The 21,008-nt window shown below is 37.3% G+C and overlaps 2 protein-coding genes across 2 annotated transcripts in view; one reads left to right on the forward strand and one right to left on the reverse strand.

The window, feature by feature from the left end:
• The window catches only part of LUZP4 (leucine zipper protein 4), a 389,928-nt gene extending 386,866 nt beyond the window's left edge, over positions 1–3,062 (forward strand). Inside the window, exon 3 of the mRNA XM_082377516.1 lies at positions 1,091–3,062. Within this exon, the coding sequence (XP_082233642.1) occupies positions 1,091–1,681 (591 nt within the window). The 3' untranslated portion in view covers positions 1,682–3,062. The remainder of the gene's footprint in view (positions 1–1,090) is intronic.
• A 2,731-nt stretch (positions 3,063–5,793) lies between these two features.
• LOC309620744 (uncharacterized protein) overlaps positions 5,794–21,008 on the reverse strand; it is a 202,414-nt gene continuing 187,199 nt past the window's right edge. Inside the window, exon 3 of the mRNA XM_082377616.1 lies at positions 5,794–8,405. Within this exon, the coding sequence (XP_082233742.1) occupies positions 8,372–8,405 (34 nt within the window). The 3' untranslated portion in view covers positions 5,794–8,371. The remainder of the gene's footprint in view (positions 8,406–21,008) is intronic.

Here is a 21,008-nt window from a genome sequence, read left to right on the forward strand (position 1 = left end):
TCCAGACGCGCAGGCTCAGCAGCCGTGGCTCACGGGCCCGACCGCTCCGCCGCATGTGGGATCTTCCCAGACCAGGGCCCGAACCCATGTGCCCTGCATTGGCAGGCAGATTCCCAACCACTGCGCCACCAGGGAAGCTCTTTACTAAAGTTTTATGTGAATAATATTCTTTATGCCAATACCTCCCCTGCCTTTTAATAGTTGCATTCAGCTTCTGGTAGTGTTATACTACAAAGTCACAATGTCAGAGCTAGGGCATGTTTTGTTTGCCAGGCACTATTTGCTAGTGGAAAGCTTGTTTTCTTAGCATGGTCCATATGACTTTGTCCACTTACATTTATGTAGCATCATAGAGATTTGTCAAGGGTTTCATTATTTCCATTTGACTGATTCACTCCACTGACCTTTTGATTTAAAAAGTGAAAAGGTAGAAAGACTGAGTTGTTGTCAGGCCAGTTTACTTTAACAGTATTAAGCCTACCTTCTGCTTTCTTTATAGCTACCTATCCCCTCACTTATTTGTCTTTCTCTCTAGAATTAAATATTAATTTATATAGAGGAGATAGATAATTTATTGTAAGTTTTTTTTAATTGAAGTATAGTTGATTTACAATATGGTGTTAGTTGATAGTTTCTTTTTCACCTGATCCTGAACAGGTGAAGAATAAATAGTATGATTTTGAACACTTTCTTGTGGTTCTAAGGATTTGTGCTACAAAATATTAAATATTCTGTCTCTCAACTATAAAGTCACAGAATTGGTTGTTTCTTTAGGTAAAACATAGATCCAGAAAATGGTAGGTAGAGTATGACCTTGGAATATATTCAAATTCACAAAGCAATTAATTTTCCATATTTAAAACATTTTATTAAAGTTTTATATGCATAATATTCTTTGTGCCAATGCCATGAGAGATCAGAGCTTTCTACATATTAGTTCTGAAAACTGTTTAGTCTTTAAAGGTAGGGGCAGTGGAATTCTAAAAAAAGAGTTGCCCATAGAAATGGTCTTAACAAAATATCATTATGAGTTAATGAAATCAATAGGGTATATGTTTCATTTGTTTTTCAAAATTGCGGTTCTTTGCAGGAGAAGTGCAATGAAAATTCTAAAGCCCAAGCAGTGATGAATCAAGGCCAATCAGAGAGGAACCAACATCAATCGGAAGGATCTCAAGGCCAATCAGAAGAAAATCCACACTATTCAGAGAGATCTCGAGGCCACTCAAAAAGGTCTCGTGGCCGATCAGAGAGATCTCATGGTCGATCAGAAAGATCTCGTGGCAAAGAAAAGAGATCTCATGGTCCATCAGAAAGATCTCGTGGCCGATCAGAGAGATCTCATGATCGATCAGAAAGATCTCGTGGCAAAGAAAAGAGATCTCATGGTCCATCAGAAAGATCTCGTGGCCGATCAGAGAGATCTCATGGTCAATCAAAGAGATCTCATGGCCAATTAAAGAGATCTCATAGCTATACAGAAAGATCTCATGGCCAGTCAGAGAGATCGCGTGACCACTCTAAGAGATCCCATGGTCACTCAGAGAGATCTCATGACCGTTCAAAGAGATCTAATGTCCTATCAGGGAGATTTCATGGTCAATCAGCGAGATCTCATGACCAATCAGGGAGATATCAAAGATACTCAGCAGTAGCAATTGAGTGTGAATCTAACAGGTAAAAATATAATGAATACTTAACTATTAATGTGTTGAGTGATGTGGAAATGTAAAGGCATGCTTTATATATCTATATTTTAATGGCTAAATATGTATTTGTTGAAACAGAATTGAACTGGGACAAAGATATTAATAGAATAGAGGTGATGTATTCATGGCATCAATATTCTTTCAACTTACTGATGCCCTCTAGCTATCATCCAGTTTCCCAATTACCCTAATTAAGTTGTTCCATCTAGGTCAGCTTCCCTGGAAGAGCTCCAATGTACTCAATCTTTCCTACTGAGCCTTTCCCACAATCAAAATATATTGACGCAGTGTCCCATTCTCTTTGAACTTTCCAACCTGCTAGGCTAGCTAATCTAACAATGAACTATGCTAGATTGATAATATATAATCTCTGATAATGAATTCCTCTGTTTCCCTCCTCTACCTCCTTTCTAAAGAGTCTTCAAGGAGCCCTCAGCAGACAAATAATAGGTGTATCTTCGGGCAGCTGAACTTTTCTGCTTTCCACAAATCAGAACATAGGAGAGGTCTAGCTTATGCATAGTTGCAACCCTAACCTAAATATATTTTGAATATTGTGTATATTCACTATTGCCTTATAAAACTGTTAGGCTAGGTCTGTCCGCCCTAACAAAAGAACCAGAGAAATTTAACAGTATTGCAGATTGTTTGAGTTTTAAAAACCTCAAGACATTTTTATTGTAATTGGCTAGGTAATTGAGTAAAAACATTATTTTTAATTTAAATTTCTCAGTGATTGCCTTCATTTTGCATTGCCTATAAATGTCTAGTCAAATACTTTAGCTCATATTAACTGCATAGAGTTGCAGTTTTCAGCTAAAAAAATTATTTCCAAAATGTATATGTGGGTTATTGTGTATATAGACAATGTCTGATGTAGGCACCGTTTTAATGCTAAAGGCCCCACCCTACTTATATTAGCAGTATACAGTTTGCTATAAAGAAATTAACATATGTTTAACACTGATGATAAGCAATTATTTCTACATTTATCAGGGATTTTCATGTTTTGCTTCATTTTACACATCCATTTTTGTTTGTCAAGTGGTATAACACTTCCACTAAGGCACTGAAATTCCACTTACTGTTTTCCAATGACATATTCTGTCATTTTACAAGTGCATTTTAAAACATAATGAACAATTCTGTTCAGATTTTTCTCCTTTATCTTCTATTATTATAATTTTTTTTTGTATCCTTAGCACAAGTAAGTAATTCTTGCTTGGTTAAAGTTATCAAATGTAGAACTCTTACTAAAGAACACATAAAGTACAGAAAATTAATATACTTTGATAATTGATCCCTTAGAGATTAATTCTTCTACTCCATAACTTTCCATTCTAATATATATATATATATGTTGACCAGTTAGGTTTAATAATATCCTTAAGACCTGGAGTTGGCGTATGCACCGCTCAGGCTAGCTTCACCAGAAGACAAAGACAAACCAGAAATGCTAAACTTCTGCCTTAATTTTTAAGGCATTTCTACCTTAAAAAAAAAAATAAGTCACCAGTGTAGAAGCCCAATGTGGTCTGAACAAAAGACAGGTAACTAGGCAAGCATCTGGAATAAAATATGGTAGCATATTCGGAATATTGTTTATTTATGGGGACTTACAATGACTTTTTTCAATTTTGAAAAACCAGTATGATTCTTTACAGTTCTAAAGAGGATTTATTATTGTAAACAAGGTGTGAATTTGTATTTTTGATGCCCCCAAGATACCTGATAACAATTTCAGCTTTTGCTCCTTTTTCCTGATTTGGTAATTATATCCACAGTCAGATGTCTTCCTTGGCTAGAGTAATATGTAAATAGTGAAGCTTAACAAAATAAAAACTTTTTTGTAACCTCCACTAAGTAGCTTACAAGAAATGAGTGGCAAAATCTGTATATCTTTGCATTAGCTGGGCTGTCTACCTGATGAAAGCTTTTCTAAACACAGAAAATAGCTTCAGAGGAAATGAGGTGCTTAGTTTTGGAGTGCTTGCCGTTTAAACTCCAATTATAGAGTGATAACTGATATATCTCATTACCACTACATCATTCCAAGTAATTCTTGAAGTAAATTCAAATCTGATTATAATCGACAAATCAGATCTTTGGATCTTTCAAAATAAATGATTGCTTTTTAAAGTATCACCATTTATGATTCATATCAGGACTTCTGCAAAGAAAAAAAGGAGTAAATACTTACGGAGACAGATGAAGCAAAGAAATTATACAATGAACATGAGTCGAAGTGTAAGTATCAGCACTTTCAAAGTTATAGCAGAGAAACTGTGTGGTTTTACAGATTTTCATTTGAATAGGCTTTCTTCCTGCGTCTTTGTTGGCATCTACTTATATTGATGATTAATATATTTTAAAACCTGTTTACCAACATCAAATGTAGGAAGAAGCCACATATGTCATACATGTCTTCATGAGTCAAGTGTTTCCAGCCTTTTGGATAATTGCTTGCACAAAAACGTTTCCTGCTCCTCTTCCATTACCCCCCATCCTACCTTATATTATTTAGCTTCTAAGTGGGCACTAGACAAAACTGAGAAAGAATGATACAAATAAAACTTATTAGTAGCACGTACGTAGTATTTTAAACAATCTTTTACAACCGTTGAATCCTCAGGACATTGTCTTTATTTTACTATTTATTTACTGAAGATCTATGAACAGCAATTACAAGAAATGAAGTAAATAGTATGTTGAGTAAGCCAATTAAGTCCATTTTGCTGGAAACTTCCATCTTTAATACAGAACATGTGTGTTTGACATAAGTATTTAGATGAAATTGAGTAGATGTAGCTCCTACATGAAACACCTAATACTTATCCCTACACATGACACTCTGGTATTTCCTCCAATACTTCTACCTGCAGGAAAAGACAGGCTAGCTTAAATAGTAATGTGATATACTGTAAAGAGGTCTAGTCTGGGTCTCAGAGAGTTGGCTTACCTGCCTGGCTAATCCACTTACTAGCTGTGTGTATGACCATGAGCAAGTCACCTCCCCTGCTGTAAATCTTAGTTTTGTTCCCCTGTAAATGAGATTAGAATGAAAGATATCTATGAGATGGTTAAAGCAATCTAAGTATTATGGTCTAGTAGTTAATGACAGGGGCTTCGGATTCACACTTGGATAGAATCATGTTTCTACCACTTAATTTCATATTTGATCAATTCTAAGACATGCTTTTTTTTCCAGTTTTCAATATCTCTGAAATCAGGAAATGTCCTGCATTTAATGGTATAGTTAAATTGAAAACTTAAAATCTTTTTAGTGGTACATAAAATAACAGTACATGTTACAATCATGGTATCTTAGATTTGATGAAACATGGTGGCTGAGGAACCTTGGGCAAGTTCCTTTGAGCCTGTTTTCTCAGCTACAAAATGGGAACAATATTGACCTCGTAGGTTGTTGTGATGATTAATTGAAATATATGTAAACATTTTAGGCTAGAAACAGGATTGTGGTAAGCATTCTATACATTGGAATTCTTATTATTTTATCATTACTATGATGATGAATCTATAATATTATTCATTATAATCATTCCTTCAGTGTTCATTGTGGCAATATTAACATGATAACCGTAAAAGTTCTTACATTCTAATTAATTTTATGTGATTCAGTTTATATATATATATAAAAAAATATATACACACATACATATATATGTATGTATACACACTCGTTCATTATTGAAGGGATTTTCAATGTGAAGTGAGAAATCCCCACTGGAATATAAGGGCAAATATGAATATTCTTTAAATAGGAACAAAACCTCTAACAGGCTTCCAGATGCAGTTAAAACCTCACAGGTGTTTCTATTTGTCCATTCATTTCTTGAATCTGACTTCAGTTCCTACCTTTCTATTAAATTTTACTATCAAAAATTCGGATTACTGGACTGAATGTCAATATTATGACATAGTATGAGTGTGTTTCATGTTTGGTAATTGCAATCATTGTTGCTTTTGTTGTGGTCATCCATGTACAATGCTTGGTGTCAGTCTATTTATCTCTTGTAAAAATAAAATATAGTGTGTGTGTGTGAAAAAAAAAAGAAAAAAAAATTTATTAGTTTCTTGTCAAATTCAATGGCCTTTTCTCAGTTCCCTTCTTCCTTTAGTTCTTTGTAGTATTTCAGTTATTCATTCGGCAGTTATTGAGCTCTTATTATTTGCCAGAAATGTGCTATGTACTTGAGAAAGAATCTTTACTAAGGAAGTAAGAAAGAACGGAAGGAAGGGGGAGAGAGAGAGAGAGAGAGAGAGAGAGAGGGAGAGGAGCATAGTATAAATACTTAGAGGTATGCCCAAGGTACTATGGCAGCATGGGGGAGAGAATCCCAAACCAGCTAGGGAAGTCAAGGAGCATCCTAGAGGAGATAGTGTTTGAGTTGAGTCCTAGAGGCTGAGTAGGAGTAAGCAAAGCAGAAAAGGTGGAAAAGGCATTCCAGTCAGAGGAAACATCATGTGTAAAGGTATAGGAGTGAAAGAAAGCATGGCATATTTTGTAAGCTGCAATTAGCTTAGTTTGGCCAGACTGCAGTGGTTTTTAAACTGTGTACTTCAGAGTTCTAGGGGTTGTGAAGAGGTGCCTCAGGAGCCAAAGAAGGCAGTTTTGCTTTTCAGTATTTTACATATTGGGATACCAAGTAAGATTTTGTTGGAACTAGGGATTCTTTCACTTTAAAAATTAGTTTGAAACTCATTGAGCTCAAGTGTAGAGTGTGTGGGCAGAACTGTTGAGGGGTGAGAGTGGAGAGAGTCAGGAGCCGGATCATGGAGCATGGGCCATGCTAGAGTAGGGATTCTATACAGAGCGCAATGCAGAACTACTGAGAGACTTTAAGGAAGGAAATGGCATTGACCAACTTATTTTAGAAACAATCACATTAGCTAATATCTCTCCCAGTAGTTTCCAGTTCTAATTCCTACCCTTTTTTTCTGTATTTCCATGGCTCCTATTCTCACTTCTCCAACTTTGGCTTCTCTACCACCTAGTTTAAGCTCTTGGATAATCTGCCATGATTACTACTGGTTTCCATATACATTATACATCCATTCTAGTGGCGTTCTTATCTTTCTTAAGTTCTTGGGAAGCACCCTGTTAACTAGTGTTGCCAGTAGAGTATGGGGTAAGGGTATGTGAGGCTCTGTTTAACTCATGGAGTCATTGTCATTAGACACACATGCGTCTTGAATTCAAGGCTGCCTTCAGTAGCATGTTTACTTGTAAACATGAATATCTGCTTCCAACCTAAACATGAACTTTCTAACAAGAAAATATTTGCTCTGTAAACATTAACTTTTAAGAATACCTCCATGTGTTATTCTGCTTTTATAATCTACTGGCTCTACAGATTTCTTGGCTGCTGTATTATTTGTAAGGCTCTTAATACCAAATCCACCTCCAAACTGTAACTGTGGCTAGGACTTCATATAAAAACAGCTGGACCACCAAATACCAGCTATATATAACTGGATGCACTGAAACCAGTTTAGTTATGGAGTGACCTGGGCCAATTAACATTTGAATGGAATGTTTTGATTATGCTTTGGTTTTTCTCATTGACCACACGTAGGTGTAAACTATGTTGTCACAAAGTAATTACAGGAATAAGGGATTTAAGTTAATTATTGAAAAAAATCCTAACTTTCACTTGAGAAGTGTGTTGGGGTAGAAGTGAGACTTTCTCAAGGTCACAAGTCTATTATGTAAAGATTATAAGGACACCTTGTGGATTTTATCTACAGTCATTATGTTCCTCCTTGATGCAGACAAGTAGTGTGTGTATCCAGGCTATATCTAGATCTTGAGAGTTTTCTTCTGGGTCACTACTAGAAGTCATTTGATCTTTCGGAATCTCTGTTTCCTTATTTGTTATGTAAGGGGGTTGGACTGCTTGATCTCTAAGGGTCCACTGTCTTTGACATTCTTGCATCTGTGAATGGGGGAGAAAAATCTGAAATTGAATGTTAGACTGAGGATCAAGCAAAAAGACTACTGTCACTGAAATGTTAGTCAATTTAAAGTATAGAAAATAAGCACCTATGCTGAGTAAGGAATGCTTTGGCATGATTGGTTTCAACTTTTCCCATTTAGATATCACCGGAAAATGATCACATCACCTATGAAAATTTTCAAAGACGTGGAAGGTAATTGCAGACAGACATCTGTACTACTAAATTTAACTGGTTTTAGGAGAAAAATGAAACAAAAGTGAATAAATATAACTTCTAGTAGGGGCCTCTAGAATCTGATTCTGAACAATCCATAAAATTTCTGTAAACAATCCTAACGTAGAACCAGAAAATTCTGGCTTGATTTTATCTTTTGGTTTGAGATTCCCCTGCATCATTTTCCTATGGTGAGTATAAATGTCTTGATGTTGTGTCCTTTCTACTTAAGGCATGCAAGAATTGTCACCTGGAAGAATTTGGAGCCATTCCTCATTTTCAATCTTAAGATTAAAATCCTTCTGCTCTTTAATAATAATATATATTAAGTAAATTTCAATATTCCAAATGATCTTACCTTTAATCATGGAGGACTTTGGCCAGTGATTGATTATCAGGAGCATTTGTGTATCCTTTCAGAACTACAGCAGAGAAGGGAAGATTGCTATTACACTCCCTTTAAAATGGGTCTAACCAAAGGCATCTGTGGAAGGGTTGAAAGAGCTGTGGACATAGAAGCAGATTAATAATAATAGCTAGGCACTGTGCTAAGCACTTTTACATTTGTGATTTAATTTAATCCCCAACAATCCTGTGAAGTAGGTATGAACATTTCCATATTACAGATGAATAAAATAAGCTCAATAGAGTGTATTGATTTTCTTGAAGTCATACAACTAATAATATAATTCAAATTTTGAATAATAACGTTCAAATTTGGCTTGTGTGGCTGCAAAACCTGTGGGCTTTCTGTTCTACGATACTGTCTCTCTACAAGTACAAGTAAAGACGAGGTTAAATTCTTTAAAAGCCTAGAGTATTAGTTTTCTACTACTGCTTAAATAAATTACCACAAACAGCAGATTAAAACAGCACCCATTTATTATCTCACAGTTCTATAGTTCAGATATCCAGGTATGCTTGGCTGGTTTTCTACCTAAGGTCTTACGAAGGTGAAAACAAGGTTGTGGCCCTGGCTTGCTCTCTTATGTGGAGGCTCTGGGGAAGAATCTGCTTCCAAGCTTATTCTAGTTGTTGGGAAAATTCATTTCCTTGAGGTTGTGGGAATGAGGTTTCTATTTCCTTGCTGCTGTCAGCCAGCAGCCCCTCTGCTTCTAGAGGCAGCCTGAATTCTCTTTCATGTGGGGCCTCCTCCATCTTCAAACCACCAACAGCATGTCATGTTTGGTTCACTCTTTGAATTATTCCAACTTCCTCTTTTGCCCCCTCTTTTGTTTTTGTTATGTGATTAGATTAGGCCAACCCAGATAATCTAGCATAATCTACCTAAAGTCAATTTATTAGTAATTTTACAAATTATAAGATCTCTTTTGCCAGATAAGGTAATATATTCATGCATGTGCTATCATGTTCACAGTCCTGAGAGAACTCTTTGGGGGCCATTTTTAGAATTCTGCCTACCACATCCAGAATGTTACACTTACCTGGTTTTAAAATTAAGAATGCAATATATTTTGTTCAATAAGTCAAAAAACATGTACACATTCTATGATATGCTATCCAAAAAGTAAAGAAAAGGAGAGAGAAATTATGATTAAAAGTTAATTAGGAAACCAATATTTATTTAATTACTCAGAGCACTCTCTCTCTTTTTTCCAAATCAAACACTATTTTTGGTCCAGTTGGGTCCTAGTAGGAGCAGTATTTATAACCAGAAAAAAAAGCAACAGTGAAAAAATACTTGACTTATTTAAGGCCACTGATCACAGCAACTTAGCTGACACTATCAAGATAACCACATAGCATTTGGGCTTTTGTTCTCTACCTCTGATAGAATGTGACTACATGCCATGGTTTGAATGTTTGTGTCCCTCCAAAATTCATATGTGATGGTGTTAGAAGGTAGGGCCTTTGGGAGGTGAATAGGTCATAAGAGTGGAGCCAATGGGATGAGTGCTTTTCTAAAAGAGACCCCCACAGAGCTCCCTTGCCCACTCCACCCTGTGAGGAGACAGCTAGAAGCTGGCAGTCTGCTATCTGGAAGAGGGCATTCATCAGAACCTGACCGTGCTGGCACCCTGATCTTGGACTTCCCAGCCTCCAGAACTGTGAGGAATAAATTTCTGTTGTTTATAACCAACCCCCCCAGTCTATATATTTTGTGATATCAGCCCAAATGAACTAAGACATTACATGTGGTAAACGTTTCCCCTTGAACTATTTAGCCATCCATTAAAAACCAAAACCAAAAACTTCTGTACTGTTTATTTACATGGACAGCTGTTATAATAATACAAAGCAGAAACCACACCCACTAGCAGCCATTCAAAGTATACAATTCATTGGCTTTTAGTATATTAACAGAATTGTAGCACCATCACCATAATCTAATTTTAGAACATTTTCATTATCCCCAAAAGAAACTGTTTGTACCCATTAATAGTTACTCCCCCTTCACTCCCTTCCCTTTCTGCCCCCCTGCCCAAGGTAACTACTAATCCATTTTCTCTGTATATGGAGGCACTGGCTACTTTTGTTCCAAAATGCCTATAGGCATGACCGTACTTAAATAATAGTAAAACTGCTTTGGCATTTAAACAGCAGAAAACCTCATCTAGTGGTTTTGAAGTGACAATATGAAAAAGGCTAGATTAATGCCTACATGTGATCCTCTTGGATGCTGTAGTCCAGATTCAGTACTTGTAATCTTAATACTATTAAAAGGAACCTTGAAGATTCTTGAATATACTTTCTTAATTTTATAGCTGGTGAAAATGACACCTAGAGACGTTAAATTGAATGGCTTAACATTACTCAGCTAATTAATGGCTGTCAAATATATTTTAATTGAAACATTATGCTTAATTGACAGACACATGAGACATGGGGTTAAAGTTTCATTCCTAAACACTATGTGTCCTGCAATCAAGAGTTCTCAGCACCAGCCCAAAGGAATACACCTGAAATGTAACTTCAACAAAATCGGTAATCAGGTAAATATAACAGAGTTGCATGATAGTGTTGTTCATGAGATGGTAAAGAATTCATGTCTCTTTTAGGTATATACAAGGGTATCTTTTATCTATAGGAAAAAATGTGTTTAACCAGAGCCTATTTGGAGCCCCCAATACACAAGAAATTTCTTCCCTGTATTCCATCTTCGTAAAAGACACAGAGGTCAACGAAATAAGCCAACCTCAATTACTTATTTTTTAAATGAACTTCAAGTTACACATGGATTTAGCTCGATGTACTATGTGTTTACATCTGTGGTGGCCTTCAGGCTCAACATGGTTCTCGCTTGCCAAGAAGACAATCATGTTTACCAGACTACGTACTAAAGCAAAATAATATACTAATGTATTTTTAGTGATTTTCACAGTGGGGGTTGAAACCAAAAGAGTTATCTGCCAGCCTTCAGTTAGCAACAGGTTAAATTAGCCAGAGCATCCTATTCCATACACATTCAGATTAATTGTGATTTGCTTAAAAGTATATGACCTATAAATGGAAAATAGGCAGTATAGAGTAATGGATATAGCTCACTTGGGCCTCAGAGCAGTATCAATCTGGTTTCTGATTTAGGTTTTGGGGTGGTGTTGAAAAGGATATTTCTTGAAGATGGAGAAAGAAACTTAGGCTCAGTGGCAGTCTATAAAAGGATGAAACTAGAAGTTAAGTCTTGGGAGATCTTTGAGATATTTTATCTGGTTATAGACTAAATAACACCAATTGGAAATCACTTGGGCATAGGGGTATCTTCACAAGGCAGATTACCAAATTCCTGGGCATAGTTGAGGCATTTAATCTCCACCCCATAGAAGTAAACCTGACCCTCATTCCTCTGTGGAAGCTTACCCACTTATTCTGTGGGGTAATAGTATGCTTTCTTCCCTACCTCTTCAATTAAAGCTCTTTGATGCCACTGTTTAGCCTGTAAGAACCAAGAGGTGGCCTCAGTGATATACCATAGACCAAACTACTTCCTGCTTCCAGGATCACAGAAAAGAGCTCTGTGCAGTTTCTTCAAATTCACTCTTCCTTTTGTCACTCACAGTCTTCTCCAACCATCCCCTGTCTACTTTTAGTAACCAAGTTTCATGAGTATTTCGTAACATTGTTAACGTTCTGAGGTCATACAGTTTTTCTCTCCTTCACAGACTAGGCTTTCGCTCAATGAGAGATTCTCTGTGCTGAAAAGGAAGAAAGAACCAGGAACAGTTGTCAGTTTTGAAGACTAAAAAGTTTTTTCCTCTTAAAGATTTGCTGTTAACAGATATTGTAGGGAATTTTATGCAAGAGCATACATATTTTTTCAACATTTAACTTTTTATTGCTTTTGTTAATGTATTTTTCCTTAGGTAAGCTTTGATGTGAGTAATCTGTCAAAACTAAGTGTTTACATAAAAGAAAAAATGTTTAGCTTTGTTTGCATAAAAGAACAGAAAGGTGAGCAAGAAGGAAGGTGATTTACAGTGAGAGATTTTAGGAAAACAGCTATTTTTTCAGAATTACATGTCTTTTTGACATTAGAGAATTTCTTGCTTTGGTTTGATTTATTCTTTGAGCTCTAGAACCCACATATGACTCCTAAGTAGACTATTTTGACAGTAGAGCAAAGTAATTGATATCTTTTATAACTAAATACTCTGTGCCTCAAAAGTCAGTCAGTAAGATTAAATTCTACTCTTTGATTTTTAAAATGCTAAATTTGTACCTGAGCTTTTACATTTTTCTAGGAATTTATGCTTTTACTTTTGACAAGCATTTGTAAGAACTTTAAACTGTTCTACTGTCATTTTTTGTGAACACATTAAAGTTAATAAAGTTTAAATAAAAATGTGACCTTTTTCCTGTTCATTAATACTTGGGTCCAAAGTAATAATGATCTTGGTACAGATTATCAAAGTGTAATTTGAACCCCATCTGTGTCCAGTTAAGCCTATTGCTATATAGTACACTGAAAAATTGGTTTATAATTATTTGGTATTTATAATTATGTTGGTGGGTTTTAGCTTAATTTCATAAAGTCTGTCTTCATATTTAATAGTTGTTTGGGCAAGGAAAATGAAATACAGTATAGAAATATAGAAGAAGTTGGGTTCTAATCTGGCTCATTTATAGCATTGCTTTCTGAACCAAATTAGCAGATGGTAAAGAGTCTCTTACTAATGACATTATGTTGGGAAACAAAACAATCATCACTTTGATTTAAAGTGTGTATACTTCAGGGCTTCCCTGGTGGTGCAGCGGTTGAGAATCTGCCTGCCAATACAGGGGACACGGGTTCGAGCCCTGGTCTGGGAAGATCCCACATGCCCCGGAGCAACTGGGCCCGTGAGCCACAGCTACTGAGCCTGCGCGTCTGGAGCCTGTGCTCCCCAATAAGAGAGGCCACGATAGTGAGAGGCCCACGCACCGTGATGAAGAGTGGCCCCCCGCTTGCCGCAACTAGAGAAAGCCCTAGCACAGAAACGAAGACCCAACACAGCCATAAAAAAAAAAAAAAAAAAAAAAAAAAATTCAAATTCTCCAGAGAATTCCCCTCTCAATTGCTGTTAGTTAGGGTAACACTAGCTGCAAAAACAAAACAAAACCCAAAATAATAAAACAGCTCAAACACAACAGAATTTTAAAAATAAATAAATAAATAAAGTGTGTATACCTTGCTGTAGTTTTGCTGCAAATTCCTAATTTTGAATAGAGAGAATGACAAAGTACAACCTTTGTAATGTAATTTGTATTAAGTGATTTGGAGAAAGAATGTTTCTTCTGATCACAAAAACAATACATGTTCATTGAAGAAATTTTAGAAAACACAAAATACCCAAAATACATGTAACAGCTGTAATATCTACCTCCATGTTTCTTTTCTTGACACTAAGATTTCTTCCACAGTAAAGCTTTCCACAGTGTCGGTCCAATTCCCAATTGCTAGACATTTAGGCTGTTTCTAGTTTGAATTTTTATAAATTAAACTTGTGATGAGCATCCATGTACCTATATCTTTGCAATACATCCCAATTCGTTCCATATGATCATTTTCTAGAAGTAGAATTGCTAAACAAAATAGTACTTATTTAGAATGTTATACATATTGATAAATTGCTGTACAGAATATGTACAGAATAGGAAAAGGCTTGTCTTCTCATATCCTTATCAACAGAGAATATGGGCTAGATATATACTGTTTTCAGTGTCTTGCTTAATGATGAATAATAATGGGTAAAGAGAAATAGCATAAGCCAATGAACCTAGCAATGTTTTCTAAGAACCAAATGGTCTCTTTTCTATATTAAACAGCAGCTGTATAACTCACAACTCTCTCCCTCTGTACCTTGAGCAACATTGAAGTACAGGAGCATAAACAACCAGTTTGATCAATGCCAAGAGAATAACACTCTAGCTATTTGTCAGTGCATGAACAAAGAAACCGGCTGACTGAATTTTCCATTTTTGCCCCGTTTGGCACCAACCATAGTATTAACTTTCTAAGTGAGGTCCTCAAACCAGCTGATCATCAACATCGCCTAGGAACTTGCAAATTTTCATGCCTCACCCCAGACCTATTAAATCAGAAACTCTGGGTGTGGGCCCCAGCAATCGGTGATGCATGCTAAAGTTTCAGGTTGTACAGTATACCACTCCTTAGTGGTAACTAAAGTTCCTACTGAAGAACAGGTGAAATTATAGAGCCTACCCCCATCTCCCTCTCTCCATCTGTTTCAGTCTTTCTGCTTTTTACTTTCTGCATATGTCAAACACCCTCCCTCTCTCCCCTCTACTACATATCCACTCTAATACTCTATCCAGCATATAATAGTAGATGTTGGAGGACCCTCTGCTGGGCTGCATCTACAGAGCTCTATTAATGCAGCCACCTTCATCTGATCTCAGGTTTCTGAGAGATGGAGCCTGGGATGTACCAACTGATTACAGTCTATTGGTTGAGGAAGGGGGAATTATGGTAGAACTAGAAGTGGCAGAGCTGCATTTGAACCCAGATCTCTCAAGTTGCAGGGCCCATACTCTTAACCTCTTTAGCATTCAGGTCTTTGCTTCAATATTACTGTCTCTTTTGGGGTGTTCTTTCGCTCCTTTGCTGACTGTGGATTCTGCCCATTCTTCAAACTGCAGCTCTGTTATGATAAATGGGCTTAAATGAGGGAAAACACTACAAAGCTGTCTATGCGTGATTTCACCTCTTTGTGATGTGATCAATTTATCGTTATCTAACATTTAATTATATCTTCATTTGTTTATTGTCACCCTTGCCTTTAAATGTAAGCACAAGGGACAGGGCAAGGACTTTCTTTTTTTTCCTCACTCCAGTGCCTAACAAAATAACTTGGTATATAGAAGGTGCTAATAAATATTTGTTGAATGAAAGTCAGCATCATGGAAAAAAATGCCTTTTGAATGAAAACCAGAATAGTGTAAAAAATGCATTAAACAAAGTTGGCAAAAATGCGTTATCATGTGTTAGAATTTGGGAACTACAGGAAACTGGTGTTTTCCTACATCCATTTTTCCAGATTTTACAAATTTTCTAAAATAATCACATTTTACCTATATCAGAAAAAATACATTAGTGGGTAAAATAATAAGTCATAAAAATGTTTAAGTTGTTTTTGGTTTGTATATCTGGTGCCTGTAGTTGTGTGTGTTTTTTTGGTTGTAAATCTGGCAGAAAAATTTCCTTGCTCCAGCTGAGTGTTGCCCCCTCAACCAGCAGATGGCAGCATTCAACTTGTAGTTAAAAAATAGCCTTTCACTAACTTGCAAACCCCAGAGAAAAAGAGAGACAGAGACAGAGACAGAGAAAGGAAATAGGGGGGAGGGAGGCACCTTTACGGTTAAAGAAGTTCTGTAGTGTTTGGATACTTCAGAAAATGAACATTTGTTTGAAGCTGGAAAACATTTTATCCTTACAGCACAGTTTCCCAATTTAATTCAGACAGATGATCTTCAGGCTATTTAAACAACTATCCTGAAGAGGAATGATGGCATAATTTTACATTTCCCAGAGTCACACTTGGTAGCTGTAGTCAAGACCAGCCTTCTGTGGCAGCTGCTTTCAAAGAGTAATTTTAAGACCTCTGAACTATTACTCTCCCATTCCTGCAGCTCTAACTAATGCTCCTCAAAATCACTTCCCTTTGCCAGGTAACTGAGGTACATTAAACACTTGTCCCCTTTTAAAACTTGGTTATCCCCAGAGGAATTTGAATAGTCACAGAATTTCAATGTTATAAAGTCATAAAATCTAGTTTTTTCTTTCTTGGAGAAAGAAATCTGAGACTAAGGGCTTAAACAACTTCCCCGTGACCAGTGGCAGAGCTGAGTGAAACTAGGCCTAGGCCCCAACCTTCAGCCCAGTGTAGACTTTATGCTTGTTTGTTTGTGTTTTGCTGTATCATACTACTTCTCTTTAAGAATATATATACCAAATTCTTTTCATTCTTTTCATCCTGTCTAGATCCTTCCCATCCTGTGAGATCCAGGTTAAATCTCACCCCTCTATAAAGTCTTCCCTCAATCAAATTCAGGATAGAAGTGCCCAGTGACCCAGTAACATAACTCCTGGATATCATAGTACTCTTAACTAAACACCATAAATGCTGCTGTATTTTCAATTAATATAGTTAAATACATCATTTTAAGGGAGATAAGTTTTACATGGAGCAATTTTGTGTGTAATGCATTGGTAAAAGACCTTCATTGTTTGATTTTACTTGGAACACTAATGCTTTGTACTTGTATTGTGTGGCTTCCCTTGGGTGGCCAAATAAATGTGATGAGAAGTCAGCAGGGTTGGGTTCTGGTCATAATTTTAGTTGCTAACTAAGTATATGATTTTTGAGCTACCTTAACCCTCCCTATGAATCAGTTGGAAAATGAGGATGGTATACCTGTGGATAAACAGTCTCTGTAGATTCTATTTTCTTTTCTCTGCTACCTCTGCTACTGGAAGTGATCCAGTATCACCTCCCTAGTTCAACACTTTTATCATCCTTAGCCTATGATGCCCTTGCTACTCAAAATATGGTCTGCAGCCAAGCAGCAGCTTGCTAGAAATGCAGAATCTTGGGCTACACTCCAAATCTACCAAAACAGAACCTGCATTTTAACAAGATCTTTAGGTACTCACATGTACATTAAAATATGAGAAGCAGTGACCTAAACTAATTAGAGCTTTTTAGCTGGTTTCTCTGTCTCAGCTGTGGGTGGCCCTTTCCAATCCACCTCCGCATTGCAACTAGGAAGATCTTTTCAATAGGCTAAGCTGATTATATTACTTCCCTATATTAAATTCCTCCCTATTATGAAATAGGCATGTCTTGCTTGAACCACCTACAAGTTTTGTGATTTTTGACAAGTGATTCAAACTTCTCTTGGTCTCAGTTTCTCCATTCATAAAATGGCAATAAAAATTTCTAACCTCGTAGGGGCCGGGTGAGGATTAACTTAGTCTATATATGCAGAAATGTTTGCAGATGAAAATGTGATGTCTGGGATTTAGTTCTGAATAGTCCATGACAGTGGGGAGGGTGCGGCGGGGATAGAAATGAAACAAGACTGGAGTGGCAGGTTGTGTTTTCAAAATATGGCTGCAACAATATCTCCCATCCCACATGCTCTTCTACATGTGTCCTTGACACCTCCCCACTTTAAAATGAGAGCCTAAACAAACACTCATTGAATCTTGAAAACATTACGCTAAGTGAAAGAATCCAGACACAAAAGGTTACCAAAAAATTATACAAGAACATTCATAGTCGCATTATTCATAATAACCAAAAAGTGGGGAAAAAAAACCACTCAAATGTCCATCAACTGATGAATGGATAAGCAAAATGTACGGTATACCCATACAATGGAATTTTATTCAGCCATAACAGGAAATAAATGACTTGATACACCTACAAGATGGATGAATCTTGCAAACATTATGCTAAGTGAAAGAAGCCAGACATAAAAGGTCGCATGATTCCTTCATATGAACTATCCAGAATAGGTAAAACCGTAGAAACAGAAAGCAGATTGGTGGTTGCCAGAGGCAACCTTTAAGAGATTGAATCTAATTCTACTTCCCTTGAATCTTAGCGCTTATAACCTTATAACTCACTGATAACCAACATGGCAGAAGTGATGCTGTGTGACTTCTAAGGTAAAGTCAGAAGAGGTGTTGAAGCTTTCACCTAGTTCTTTTGAGGTACTTGCTCAGGGAGAAACCAGCAAGAAGTCTGACTAGCCTGAGATCGCCATACCAGAGAGGCTACATTTACATACTCCAGTCCACCTTCTAGCTCATCTCAGCCATTCCCATCAAGCCACCAAACAGAGGAGTGTAGCTGTCTTGGACCCTCCAGATCAGCAAATCCACCAGTGAGTACTACCGAGTGGCCTCAGTCAGTGCTATAAAGGGCAGAATTGCCCTGCCCAAATTCCTGGCCCCCCAAATCATGGGATATAATAAAATGGGTGTTATTTTATGGCACTAGGTGTGGAGGGTAGTTTTTTATGCAGTAACAGATAACCAGAGAGACTGGCATGAGCTGATAATTGTTGAAGCTGGGTAATAGGTACATGGAAGTTCATTATATCATGCTATTTGATATATGTGTGAAATTTTTCATAACAAAGGGTTTTTTAAAAAAATGTGTAAAGTACTCAGCTCAAAGTTAGTAGTCGATCAGTAGTAGCTATTATTGTGACTGGAAGTAGTCAACAAATGGTAGCTGTTATTGTGAATGGAAAAAAGTTCAAATTGGGTAGTATAGCATTTAGGGTCCTCTTGCTAATCTCTCTCCTGCTGACTTCTTCAAGCTCATCTCTCACCAACTCACACCCTTCACTTCACTCTCACTTGCTCTAGAAATTACCAAAATACTTATAGTTCCTATAATGCGGTGTGCTGTTTTATCTCTCCAAGCTACTGTCTATGTTGCTTTCTCTTTGGGGGGATATTTACCCATCATGGTTGCCTTATAATCTTTCAACATTCAGCTCAAGTGTAACCCCATCAGGGAAGCTTTTTCTGGCATAGAAATAGAATTTGTTCCTCTTGTTGTTAGGCCCCTACTCTAAACAGACTTTTTCCAAGGCATCAACGCTAGTTTATTATGCTTATGTGTGTACTTGTCTGTTTCCCTTTACCAGAACGTGAACTCTTTCCCACTGTGCTATGTGTGAGGCTTCAGTAGAGGAACATGACAAAATCTCAACCCTCTTGAAGCTTGTGATGCAAGTAGGGAAAACAGACCATAAATAAATAAATCTATAGTTAAATTGTGTTAAGTCCTATGGTGGATACAAGCAGGATATGATGATAGTGGGGGAGAAAAGCAAAGTCCTCTCTGAAAAATATGACATTTATGTTGAGACTGGAAGCATGACTAAGAGTTAACCTTATTCATATGCTTAAGCCAAGGCCTAGCCTAAGGCCTGGCACATAGTAGGATGAATTAGATACTTACTGAATGAATGTTCTGTGTTCTTGCTCTTGTGAGGATCACATGCAATAACATCTGCAAAAGTTCATTAGAGAGTATAAAGTGCAACCAAATGCAGCTCCATTACAGATTATATCCTGAGAGGATAGGAAGCAGAATTCACTGTTTTACTGGAAGGAGACTCAGAAAACTTCTGCAGACAGGCAAGTTCTGCCCTAGCCAAGTGTATCCAGGCAGTCTTCTCTCCAAACATAATTTTACCATTCTCTTTGGATCATCAGCATGGCCTTTAATAAGATACAGGAGGGAGTAGACACATGGCTTGTGTGGGTGTAGATTTGGATGAAGTCCTATGGCAGGAAGGCAGCCAGCTCCAAGACACTGACTTGACGATCAACATGTATTCCCCTCAATATGATCTGATTCTGTGTTTAAGTGTTTGAGTTCCTCCCCTTTCTTTACCTCCCTGACTTATAATTGTCCAAATATTTCCTGTTTCCAGTAAGACCAGAAGAGAATTAATATATATTTATCATCCACTATGTGAAAGACACTATGGTATGTGCTTTTAAAACATAAAGAACATAGGCTCCGGATTCCAACTGTCTAGACTTGAACCCACCCCCCACCCTCCATCACTTATACTAACTGTATTACCTTGCTCAGGATCCATTCTTTGTCTGCATCTAGTTTCCTCATCAGTGATAGGAATAACAATAGTACCTATCTCACTAGTACCTAACTCTAGTACCTAGAGTTGTGGATAGGACTCAATAACACACATAAAATGCTTATCCCAGATCCTATATGTGCTGTGTTAGACACTCAATCAATGAATGTTGTTATAGCAGTTATTACTTGTTGGTTGATTTCTGGATTTAGCCAAGGTCAGTGTCAATACCTACCTCCACACACAGGTTTCTATGTCTTTCCTTACAGGCTAGTTGCTTAGGGCCATAGGAATGATAATATATGACTACTCTGTCTTGGTCACTCCCAGTGGTCGCCAACAGTGCTGCAGTCATGGAATTGAGGCACACACTTTAGTGAAGTGATAGTGTACTATTTTCTTAAGACCTTTGCTGGTTAACTCATCAATTAATCAATTAAATTTTATTTATTAAAATTTATTGAGAACTATGTGCTAAGTCCTCAGAATCTAAGAATAAATAAGACAGTCCAGGGCTTAGTTCAACTGTTGCCTGCCAAGGATTAAGGTGGGGCTCTCCTTTGGGTATTACAGAGGACCACAGCTTCAACCTCAAGGATCTCAATCTTGGGGGACCAGAGAGAGGTATAAACAGGAAGAACACTATGGTAAATATAGCTGGTGACTGTCGCTTGTAAGCCCTTCTATTCCAGCACGTAATGAATGCTGTGAGACTGGCTTTTTTTTTTTTAATAAATTTATTTATTTTATTCATTTATTTTTGGCTGCATTGGGCCTTCGTTGCTGCATGCAGGCTTTCTCTAGTTGCCGCGAGTGGGGGCTACTCTTCGTTGCAGTGCATGGACTTCTCATTGTGGTGGCTTCTCTTGTTGCGGAACATGGGCTTTAGGTGCACGGGCTTCAGTAGTTGTGGCTCTCGGGCTCTAGAGCGCAGGCTCAGTAGTTGTGGCGCATGGGCTTAGTTGCTCCACGGCATGTAGGATCTTCCCAGACCAGGGCTCGAACCCATGTCCCCTGCAT

The sequence above is a fragment of the Balaenoptera borealis genome (assembly GCF_965194805.1).
Source record: "Balaenoptera borealis genome assembly, chromosome: X".
NCBI classification, from domain to species: Eukaryota; Metazoa; Chordata; class Mammalia; order Artiodactyla; family Balaenopteridae; genus Balaenoptera; species Balaenoptera borealis.